The sequence below is a fragment of the Carex rostrata genome, chromosome 15, assembly GCF_964058835.1.
Source record: "Carex rostrata chromosome 15, lpCarRost1.2, whole genome shotgun sequence".
Lineage (NCBI taxonomy): Eukaryota > Viridiplantae > Streptophyta > Magnoliopsida > Poales > Cyperaceae > Carex > Carex rostrata.
The window spans coordinates 4,238,472-4,250,605 of NC_135932.1; the positions used below are offsets into that span (position 1 = coordinate 4,238,472).

The following is a 12,134-nucleotide window of genomic DNA, read 5'->3' on the forward strand; positions in this document are numbered from 1 at the left end:
CCAAACCTTTAGATGTGATCTCTACAATAAAATGTGCTTGGAGACCAAATTTTACATTTTTTTGAAACTTTTTTACTAATTTTTTTTTTTGACTTGTGGTTTTACTATTTATTTAGATGGGTACAAAAACTAGTCAAATTCAGACCATTGAATTTTGTACCTATCTTAATAAATAGTACAAAAATTCCAAAAAATGTAAAATTTGGTCTCCAAGCACATTTTATTGTAGAGATCACATCTAACGGTTTGGATCGACGATTTGGACTTTGAAAATATAGAAAATAGTTGTGGTAAATTGAAATCCTGAAAAGAGGACATCTGATTTTGAAAGTAAAAAATAGCAGTTTTAGACTCTAAATAACGGAATATGTTCTAAAAAAAAAAATCAACTACCATATTGTTTTTGTGTGGATTAAATTGTTAATTAAACAACTTAAGATTCGTTAATCTTCAAAATAAAAACTTTGTTATGAATTTGTAAAATATCATCAAAGCACTGCTATTTTTTTTTTTTGCAATATGCATGTTCATAAGAATTAGAAAAGAAATGCACATGTATAGACACCAAATGACCGCTTAGTAAGAATTTTTCGAAATAGAGTAGAAATAATTGATAATTCTATTTTTTTGGACAATGTTCACTGTATTTTAATGTCAATATATTAATTTTTTTATAAGATAAAGTAACTTAATTTATATTGCAATCATAATCACATAGGTGCAAGTGAAAATGATTGCATTCCTTATTTATAATTTTCAAAATTATAGACTTGCTATTTGCATTAATTGCTTAATAAGATAATACCTCAAATGTTTATTTATTTATAAGAACTTAATTTAAAATATAAGATTGGAAGAAGAATTTTTTAAGGAAAAGTTAGTAAAAAGAGAAAAAAATTCTCTCATATTTTAATATTAGAATAAAAAATATCAATTTAAAGTTCATAATATTTACCCTTATAAATTTCAAAAAGTCACAAATTTACATATTTCATTATCATTTATTAAAAGATAAAATATATGGAGGATGTTTAAGAAAAATCCAGTCTTCTAAATCATAAGTTTATGAGAATAAATAGTTGATTTTTTTACTTCTACTACATACACAGTGAAATTTTTGTATATGCTTGCGTAAGCGTCAAAAGTAAAGAAATGAATATCTGTCTTTGAAAACCGACTAATTAGAAGACCAACAATTTTCTTAAATATGCTATATATTTGTGATAGAGCCATATTCCCAAGACTTTTTTAGCTTCAATATAGGCCATGAATAAGACTGGGATTCGGACCTTGCATAGAGACCAACCCCGAGAAGGATGACTGGAGTTAACCGTATCAATTTGTTCTTTTAATAAATGGTAAAATGAGTTTTATAGAAAAGACCATTTTAAATTTGTGAATTGTGAGTTTTGAATTTGGAAGAGTAAATATTATAGAAAATACTATTTTAAATTTTAGAAGAGGAAATATGTAATTTTGATTTTTGAAAGGTAACATTGGCTTTTTAGAAGGATGTTTCTGAAATTTGTTAACCAAAGAAAAAGGTCACTGCAGAAGTAATGAAAATGGATCCCACATCTTAAACCCTAATAAACAGCGCCACGCCAGTGATGCAATTCTCGTAGTCCGATGGAGAATTCAGCTGTTGCCGGGGGTTCGCCGGAGGCTTCTGGCGCCGTCTCCACGGGAGACGGAAGCGCCATGGCGAGGAAGGAGAAGAGAAAGATTTTGAAGAAGCTGAAGAGGAAGCAACTGAGAAGGGATATGGCAATTCGAGAGAAGGAAGAAGAGGAGGCTAGGCTGAATGATCCTGAAGAACAGCTGAGGTTAAAGAAAATGGAAGAGGAGGAGAGAGAAAGGTCTGAGAGAGAGAGGAGGCTTTTTGAGGAGAGAGAAAGACTGTGGATTGAGGCTAAGAAAAAGGAGGAGGAAGAAGCGGAGAGGCAAAGAAAGCTGCTAGAAGAAGCCAATAAGGATGAGAAGGTAGAGATCAATATCACATTTTTTGTTTTTCTTATTTTCTTCAGTTTTTCGATAATACTTTATGAAGCTGAATCCACATATATGGTGCCAATTTTGTATATTGGAACCAGAATTGAGGGAATTGTGTATCATTCGTGTATATTAGAACCAGAAATTAGACAACCACACTAACTTTGTGTTTCAATTTATGATATGTAGGATAAAGAGGAAAACTTGAACAAATCAGATGGAGACGATGGTGAATGGGAGTATGTCGAAACGGGCCCTGCTGAGATAATATGGAAGGGCAATGAGATTATTGTCAAGAAAAAAACAATTAAAGTACCAAAAGCAAATGCTCAAAAGGGACCAATGAAAGAGGTTTGGTTCTTCACAACTTGTATTCATGTTTCTTGTTAATGTTTTCCCTTTGAATTCCTACTAATTATATTTATCAACGATCAATCAAATTAATTTTTCAGGATGCAGAGAGACCAACTTCAAACCCGCTTCCTCCCCAGTCAGAAGCTTTCTCTTCCCATAGTAGTGTTGCACCAGTTCCTGCACAGGAGTTGCTCAACAAAATGGCACAAGAAACACCCAATTTCGGAACTGAGCAGGTTTTATTTCTGTATTTCTTTTCTTTATATCTAGAACCGGAGAACCTCTTTGGGCTGCTTGTTGGCTGTAGTGCAGTAGTAGAACAAGAGAAGTAAGAAAGGGACCAAACTGCCCCTAGTTTAAACATGTCAATTCAAACACGCTGTTGTAAGTCATATGAAATAGAAAATCCTGCTTTTTAGTTACACCGATCAAGGGCTTACTGCACTGATGCCTAGTATTGTCAGTGTCCATACCATGCAATCAGAAATTTCAACCACTGATTGTTTATGTCACTGGATGTAATCTAAAGAGTTTCTGGTGTTAGTTACAAGTACAGTAATTGTTGGGTGTCATGTCCAAAATACCCGCTACTTTGGCCGAGGGTTTGCGCTCACAAGATTATTCTCTTGATTTTTGTTTCGTGCTTTTGCAGGACAAAGCACATTGCCCTTTCCATTTGAAAACAGGGGTGTGTCGTTTTGGGCTGAGGTGCAACCGGGCCCACTTTTACCCCGAGAAGTCATGCACCTTACTAATGAAGAACATGTATGTGGGCCCAGGCCTTGCTTGGGAGCTAGATGAGGGGCTTGAGGTTTGTTAAATCGATGCTCTCCTCTGGCCACATTTGTGTATCCTAAGCTTTTGAAACACCCTTTACATCTTTATCAATTGTTGAACTAACATTCATTTTTTACTGGTGGCAGTTCTGATCCAGAACTGTCATTTTACACAGTTTCTTGGTTTTCTAATTGATTGAGGAAGAATACTGGCTGTTTAACTTCCCCACAAATTAGATGGTTCTTTTGATATTGATCACGGTAACATGGTAGTGGCAAATGTGCAGTTCTTTCAGTACAAACTGAAATAGAAGTTAAAAATGACTATTCTTCAACAGAACTGATAGGTGGAAAACCAAATAATTAAATTAACAAACACCCTCTATGACTGATCCTTTGATTCTTGTGTGTACTAGCATATGTTGTCTTTAATGTTGTTGGTAATGGATCCGTCTAAATTGGCCAATTGCATTGTTTTGAAGGAGTTCAAATAATTCTAGGCTTCTGTATCCTGTTGTGATTCTTTTGTATATTAGCATATTTAGCAATTTACTTGTTGTAGCCCTTGGTTTTAACTTCAATACATAGAGAGATATAGTCTTAAGGAAAAACTTTTGTCATTCATAATTTTATATTGTACATGATTCTCCTTGACGCTGAATAGTTCTCCTCTATTTAAAATTTGCTGAGACATTGCTTTTGTGAAGATTTTGCATGACTATCAAATCTACAGGTGATGCTATCTTTTGTAGTATAGGAGAAAGTGAAGTAATCCTACTTTTGATTAATCAATGCATGCATGAAATTTTGATCTATGTTGTGAATAATACAGTAAATTTTGTTATTACATTGGATATGATATTGTAAGTATTACTTTTCCTGGACTGAATGTATTTTATTGGCATTGAAAATCCAGTGCACTGACGAAGAGGTTGAACACTCTTATGAAGAATTTTATGAAGACGTGCACTATGAGTTCTTGAAATTCGGGGAACTTGTTAATTTTAAGGTCTATATCATTTATTTTGAGTTCCTGAAATCCAGTGCAACTGTGGGAATGTTAGATTTCTAGTTGGACATTTATTTTATTTATTTGTTGGCGTGTATAGAATGTAATCATCAAAATTGTGTTAGGTTTGTCGAAACAGCTCATACCATCTACGTGGAAATGTATATGTACATTACAAATCCTTGGATTCAGCTGTTTTTGCTTATGAAAGCATCAATGGTCGTTATTTCGCAGGAAAACAGGTGACTAATTGCTTCTGTTTTATTTCTTAAAAATATTATTTTCTTAACAACTATAATTTCTGTGAGTGAAGGTGTGAACCTTTATCCCTCTCTTTTGACAGATAACATGTGAGTGTGTTAGTGTCACGAGATGGAAGGTTGCCATTTGTGGTGAATATATGAAATCAAGACTAAAGGTAAATAATAATGGTTGTTTTTTGCAAATTTTATTTTGCCAATTTTTTTTATACCCAATATATTTCACATTTGCAATTGTTACCCCACTTTTATAAAAATCTGTGTATCCCTGCATATCTGAAAAGCCTCATGCATAGCCCTGCATGACCTCAAATAGCGTGAATAACACTGCAAAGAAACCAGATTATTTATTACTGATGCCCACCTCCCGGCACTGTTGCACCAATATGTGATTACTTATTTGCAAGGATACTACAGTTCTTCTTTAAGTTTGACCTTTTATATTAGCCAATATATATTAAAGGAGTTTGACAGCCCAGGAATGAAAGGATCTACGATGACAGTTTATTAGCTTATAGTGGCATCTGTGTTATTTTTGTGGTTCTTTGGGGTTTCCATGATTTTTAACAATTTCAAGGGGTACAATTTATTTATGAGTGAAGCTATGGTAATATGCACATGACGGATTGACCCGTGCTATGGATGTATTATCTATATCTCTATTTTCAGAGCTCAAACAGCCGGTCTATATCTCAATTTTGTTTTACCTGTTAGGTTGCAAACTTGAGAATTGTTTCTTGTCTTTTGGAGTATAAAATTTTAAGCGTAAAATTCAAAGGCAATTTAGCATCATCTTTTCTCTTGCATGCACATGAAGCTAAGTGTATGTTCTCATTAATTTCATTTTTTTGTTTTTTGTATACTTTCTAGAGTTGCTCGCGCGGAAGTGCATGTAATTTTCTGCACTGTTTTAGAAATCCAGGAGGGGATTATGAGTGGGCTGATTGGGACAAACCCCCACCAAAGTACTGGATAAATAAGATGGTCTCTCTTTTTGGCTTTTCGGACCAATCACATTATGACAACAAGGCAGTTGAACTGGGAGATGTTGAGAGGCAGAGGAACTCTGACTGGAGAAGGACACCTACCAGTGACAGGTCCTTTTGTCTTATTACTTTATTGAGTGAGGCTATGGTACTATGCATAGCGCAGATTGGTTCGTACTATGGATTAATATCTTCATTTTCAAAGTTCAAATAGTCCATCTGAACCATTCGACATAATTTCCATATGAAAATGTTCTGCAGACTAAATTTTACATTTTCTAGAATTTTTGTACTATTTTTTAGATAGGTTGAAAATCACTACTTTTGAATGTTCTATAATTTTTGGAACAAGTGATTTTCTACCTGTCCTAAAAAATAGTAAAAGAATTTAAAAAACTGTAAAATTTGATCTACAAGTACATTTTCATATGGAGATCACGTTGAACGGTTAATTTTGACTGTTTGGACTTTGAACATGGTGATTTGATCCATAGTATGGACAAATACGCGCTATGCATAGTACCATAGCCTCACTCTACTTTATTTAACCATTATCGGAGATTTTTCTGTGTAGAACAGTGTTGTAAAAAACGTCCCTTTAAGCCGATTCATCAGTCAATTAGTCGTTGGCGATGACCAAACCGTCACGGATATTCCCGATTAATCGCGGTACCCTGTTCGTCCGACGAGCGCATACCGTTATTTACAACACTGGTGTAGAAGTTAAAATGAACAAAGAAACAGAAGTTGTGAAGCTCCATTTGCAGTTATAATTAGCTTCATGTACTTGTACTGGTGCCAGTGATATATAGGGTACTTTATTTGGCTACTATACAAGTGCTTATTAGAGATGGCAAGGGATAATAGTTTATTGGACGACAATGACAAAAGAATTTAAATTCATCAAAAATCGAAAACTAAAACTATAGTTGTGCTCTTTATCACTTAATAAACTGATCAAATTGCTGCTAAAACTGAACTGTAAATCGCTCAATTGATGACCAATCATTGCCTTCAAATTGCACCAAATTTGACACAGCCTATCTAAATAATGGACATATCTACAAGATTGTTAAGAATTATTTATCTGTTCTCACACTCATCAAACAAGATTGTTGTCAAAAACCCAACTCTTTGGAGATGTGCATCTTATTTTACTTTTTTTAATGTACACCAAAAGTATGCCTTAGGCCCTAAACTATCTATAAAAATTCGATTAGCTTTGTATACTTTAAGGGCAGTAAGGTCTCTTAAATACCTTCAAAAAAGATGTTGGTCTTTAGTCTGTTAACAAAATATTATTGTCAATTAAATACCTGCAAGTTTATACATAATGGCATTGTGAACCACTGTAGAGAATTTACAAAATGGTGAGGAGAATTGTTTTTTTTTCTAGCTGGATGGAGATGTTTTGAAAGGTGACCGGTTGGCTCTCAGGAGTAGTCAAGTATTCGGTCAGCTCTTATTTGGGTTTGTGTCAGTAGAGATTGTGTTGTCTTCAGTTGAGTCATAATTGAATATAAGTGTATGTTGGTTTTAGTTCAGATTATAATGCAAATGTGTAGTATCAAGGTTTTTGTTTTTTCACGTCATATTGGTTGAGTTGTGGGTGAGTTATCAGTTGGTTTCAGAAGCGATAAGTTTTTTTTCTGCATTATATTTTCCAATAGTTTCAGTTCAGATTAGGTTCATATATGGGTGGATCAGTGGGGTCTTTGTGTTGGCTGCAAATGCACCATTTTAGGCTTTTAAACGATCAAATGACCACACCTTGTTCTATAACACTCTCGGGGCCAAATTGATATTTGCATTTCAGCAATCAAATGTGGATTCCGCCTTTCATTTTATTTTGGAGAAAATACTGAAGCCTATTTTCAATGCTAATTATTTTCCTCTTACACCAAATTACCAGATATGATTCTAGACGCAAGAAAGAGAGCCGTGATTGTGATTCTTTGAGGGATGACTCTGATTTAGAGAGAGAAAACAGAAAAAGAAAAAGAGATTCTTCTAGATTTGAAAAACAACCTACCCGTGATTCTGACAGGCACCATTCAACTAGGGAGAGGTCATATGATGAAAGACTTGAAAGTTCTTCTCATAAGCACGAAGAGAGAAGCAACAAAGAATACCACAAAGAAGATAGTACTAAAAATAAAACTGAATCAAAGAGGAGACAGCGATACAACGAAGCGAAAGATGTTTCTGAAGAAATTTACAGTGAAGAAGAAACTGATGGTAGAAGAAAGGAATCCAAGAGGCGTTGGGATAAATACTCCGATGATTTTTCATATGATGAAAGACTTGGAAGTTCTTTTCATAAGCACAAAGAGAGAAGCAACAGAGAATACCACAAAGAAGATAGTACTAAAAATAAAACTGAATCAAAGAGGAGACAGCGATACAACGAAGCGAAAGATGTTTCTGAAGAAATTTACAGTGAAGAAGAAACTGATGGTAGGAGGGAGGAATCCAAGAGGCACCGGGATAAATACTCTGATGATTTATCAGACACCGAGTCAAGGAGGAAGCATAGTACAAGTAAGAAAAGGAGCCATAGAAGGAAACATCGAGACGATGATATTGAAGAAGAAAACTATGAAAATTCAGATTCAAGCTTGAGGAAGCATGGCAGAACTGGAGAAGGGAGAGAGCATAGAAAGAAGGGCGAAGAGAGAAGGATATGATTTTGCCAATTCTGGTTCTCAAGATTTGGGATACTCTACGAGGTGATCTGAGTGCGCGGAGGTAGACTTCCATTTTTTTTACACTTTTTGAAGCAGTATGAGACGCAGGCTTTCATTTCTCCAAATCTGCGGAGATACTGTACAGTAGTAATGTATCTACCATAAATAATTTTTACACAAGTCTCGAGTCTTTAACCTTCATTCTCGCCTTAGAGTTCTTTATTTTTCTTGTTATATATATATTTTTTCTTTTTTGGAGAAGAGGGTTGGGCACCTAACATTCTAATATTAACAAGGGATTGTCCAATTGGATTTTGCATTTATGACCTCTCATATGGAGAGCATTGCCTTTTGTTACTAGACCAAGACTAGTTAGAGAAATTTCTCTGTGGTGCAAGTATGAGCAATGCCATTCCATAACATCCTGTTTTCCATTAACGTAGGTTATTGCATCTATACAATTTAGTATGCTCAAGTTCTGGAAAATTTCGCTTAATAGTGTTCTTTGTGAAGTTATTGAAGATTTTCTTTTTGTAACTGTTGAAAATTAATTTGTTGGCAATAATTGTTCAACAAAAATTTGCAAACCAAAAAGAAGAAACGAGTAGTCTAAAACAATGAAATGAAACCATATCATATATATTTTTTCCGACCTAATTAATCGAATGAATCTGTAAACAATTTAATCCTGCTGAATATGTATCATATATATATATATATTTTTTTTTTTTTGAGAAAATGGGTATTCCACCGGTTTCATTATGAAACAAAAGTTTGATTACAAAACACGACACTAAGGACATGACTTACATCAATAGAGACAGCTTCAACAACTAACAAAAGAGGCAACAACAGCTTACAAAAATAAAAGTAAAAACTAAACAACTAACAAAACATAACAAAGTGGTCCTAGAGTTATGAAAACATAGAAGAACTATCAAGACAATCAGAGTAGAAGAGACAAAAGAGGAAGAATCAAGGAATATGTATTATATTAAACGACTATATCTGATACATTCTATGCCCTGTCATGTGTCATTGGAGGGTGATTTTATGATTTCCATTTTTTCATAGGACGGATGGATGATCTGACATTGGATGAAATTGCAGGTCATCCCCCAATGTCGCACGGTCACATGGTGCGGAATTCAATGTTCGCTAGCTCTCTGATACATTTTATACATTTTGTCCACCTGTTGGTGTAGCAATGTAGCATGCAATGAATGAATCAAATAACAATTTTAAGCACTTCAACACAATAGCAAGATTGAAAATCACACTGCTAATTTCTGGCCGAGACAATTTGCTTAACAGGTTTAGCTCGTTATTTTTTTTTTGTTAACAAAATCCAAAATAATTCATATTTTATCCAATTCCAATAAAATGATAGTATGGAATTGGATACATATATCATTATTTTTAGTACATTTCAATTAATCTCTCTCTAATTTGCTAAAATTAAACTAAATACTAATTAACAAAATAATCACACAAAATAAGAGTGGCGCAACAGAAGTGTGGTGGACCCATAACCCACAGGTCCCAGGATTGAAACTTGACTTTGATGCAGAGCTAGCTTTTTCCACTCAATATTTTTTTTTCAAAAATAAAATTAATTAAAATATCTTTGAGTATAAAGTAAAGAAAATCTAATTTAGCCTTTTTCTGCTCAATTTTTTTTGTCAAAAGTAAACTTAATTAAAATATCTTTGAAAATCTAATTTTGGAATGATAATCACTTGTTGTTACTGGTTGTTTTTCATTTTTTACTTATGTTTCATTTTTTTTAGTTGCTTTTCATCTTCTTCTAGTTATGTTTCATTTTTTTTAGTTGTCTTTCTTCTTCTTTTAGTTGTCTTCAATATTCTACTGGTTATCTTTCATCTCCTACTGATTGTATTTCATCTTCCTTTAATTGTCTTTTATTTTGTATTATTTGTCTTTCAACTACTACTAGTTGTATTTCATTCTCTACTAGTTACTTTCATCTTCTTCGTGTTGTCTTTTAGTTTGTACTCGTTGTCTTTCATCTTGTGCTGGTTGTCTTTTATGTTCTATGGACTGTCTTTCAACTACTAATGATTGTATTTCATCTTGTTCAAGTAGTATTTCATCTTCTTGTCATTTATTTTGTACTGGTTGTCTTTTATGTTCTACATGTTGCCGTTAATCTTCTTCTAGTTGTTTTTGTAGAGATTTCATGTGTATGTCAAGAGGGTAAAAATCAATTTTTTTTTAACTCAATACATAACGGATCTCATTTGTATGACAATTGCAAGCAATATTATGTTAAATAAATTATTCTAGCATATCACGTGCTTCAATTAAAATTAAATAAATTTATTTCTCACATATGAGATAAGAATTCATACCTAAAGAGATTGTCAAATATCTTGTTAGAGGGAAGTCGATTTCCTTTCTAGATCTCTTGGAACCGCCGTTCTTTTGGAAGCACCTCTTGGTTCACCTTGAACCTAAACAACGAACTAACACACCTCTTAGATAGATGGATGTGAAGTTCAAAGCTTAGATCCAACCACCTAGCAAGAAAAGATTCGTCCTAAGAGCAAGCCTCACAACTTTCGACCAAGGAGAAGCTTTTACAACTTTCGTCCTAAGAGCAAGAGGATTTTTGGCTAAGATTTATGGCAGAAAAATTAGTGTAATTTTCCTTAATTACACCCCTTTAGATAGACAAGGGTTAGGGCAACTCTTTGTGTAAGATTTGAATCAATTACACAAATGCCACTAGCATTGTTTAGCCATTTTATGCTCTTTATGGTCTCATCTTACTATTGGTTTAATAAATTAATTTATGAACAAATAATATTATTCATATTATTCTATTATATAATATTTCTATTATTCTTATAATGCATTCAAACATTATACCAAATAATATTTGCATAACTTCATAAATTTATTTATGCTCTAAGCATGTCATATTATGACATTTTATTTTAGCATTTCATCACATGTATTTTATCTTATACATCATTATGAAATGTAAAATACTTGTTGTTTCTCTTCAGTTGGTGTGACTGTATAGATGATCTATGTCATCTTGGCAATAATATAAAACTTTATATTATTGACTATAAGATGTTTTATCATTACATTATAGTTATCCAAATGATATAGTAATCATTTACTCAATCCACTAATTTCGTGTCTATCATTGTCACATGATATTATGAATAATATGCAAAATAGGATCATGTCATTTTTATATTATATTCGTTTTCTTGGTCTCTCAAGTGAATTATAATTATAACTACATCAGTTATATTGCATGCGATATAATTCCACTTTACCAAGGGGCCCAGTAATATCATAACTCAAATTGAGGAACAATGATAATATTAACATATAGATTTCTCTCGCACAAGTTGTACATAACGAACTACTATTTCATTCATATCTTAAGATAGTATTTAAATAGTAATCATATTATATACTTCTCATGTGAAAAACATACACATCTCATATCTAAGATTCTAAAGACACAATGGAAACATTAATGACACAAAACACAATCCATATAATGTTCCATTCATTTAGGTCATGTTCAATATATAAAATACACATTTTTATATATTCATGTAATTAAATGATAATCATTTATCAACATTTATAGAACTTCAATGTACTTTAATCTAGATGACAATCTTCCTCGGTAATTAATGTTCCTCCATAATTACCACGATCGTGAACTTATTTAGTGATTAAATGTTTCTCATATTAGGAAATCTATGATTCAAGACCAAGAGCATCTTCTTGAATACTTCAAAAGATATAACATATAAATCTCAAGTAACAAGAAAATAACATTCGTAATAAAATTATGAACAACACATAAATTATGAGGTGGGCTACGGTGAGTTGCGAAGTAAAACGCGTTTCTACTTCATGCCGTATTTTTATTTTGAAAGTCCAAACTATCGATCCGAACCGTTAGATGTTTAATCCATATTGAAATGTGCTTGGAGACAAAATTTTACATTTTTTGGAATTTTTTTACTATTTATTAAGCATTTTTTAAAATTGCTGTTTTGCTGTGAACAGTAAAA

The 12,134-nt window shown here is 32.9% G+C and overlaps 1 protein-coding gene across 1 annotated transcript; it reads left to right on the top strand.

The window, feature by feature from the left end:
* The first annotated feature begins 1,536 nt into the window (after positions 1–1,536).
* Positions 1,537–8,241, top strand: LOC144565922 (Zinc finger C-x8-C-x5-C-x3-H type family protein). The gene is made up of 9 exons (XM_078315765.1): positions 1,537–1,983; positions 2,182–2,343; positions 2,445–2,582; positions 2,999–3,157; positions 4,039–4,131; positions 4,257–4,373; positions 4,475–4,549; positions 5,262–5,488; positions 7,290–8,241. Exons 1-9 carry the CDS (start codon positions 1,630–1,632, stop codon positions 8,062–8,064), a joined length of 2,100 nt encoding a protein of 699 aa, XP_078171891.1. The 5' UTR covers positions 1,537–1,629; the 3' UTR covers positions 8,065–8,241.
* The last annotated feature ends 3,893 nt before the right edge of the window (positions 8,242–12,134 follow it).

Excerpts from the sequence above, each read along its gene's own strand:
- LOC144565922 (XM_078315765.1), top strand. The coding sequence starts at position 1,630 with ATGGAGAATTCAGCTGTTGCCGGGGGTTCGCCGGAGGCTTCTGGCGCC. Across the intron at positions 3,158-4,038 it reads AGCTAGATGAGGGGCTTGAG|TGCACTGACGAAGAGGTTGA; the intron begins GTTTGTTAAATC and ends TTGAAAATCCAG. Across the intron at positions 4,374-4,474 it reads GTTATTTCGCAGGAAAACAG|ATAACATGTGAGTGTGTTAG; the intron begins GTGACTAATTGC and ends CTCTTTTGACAG.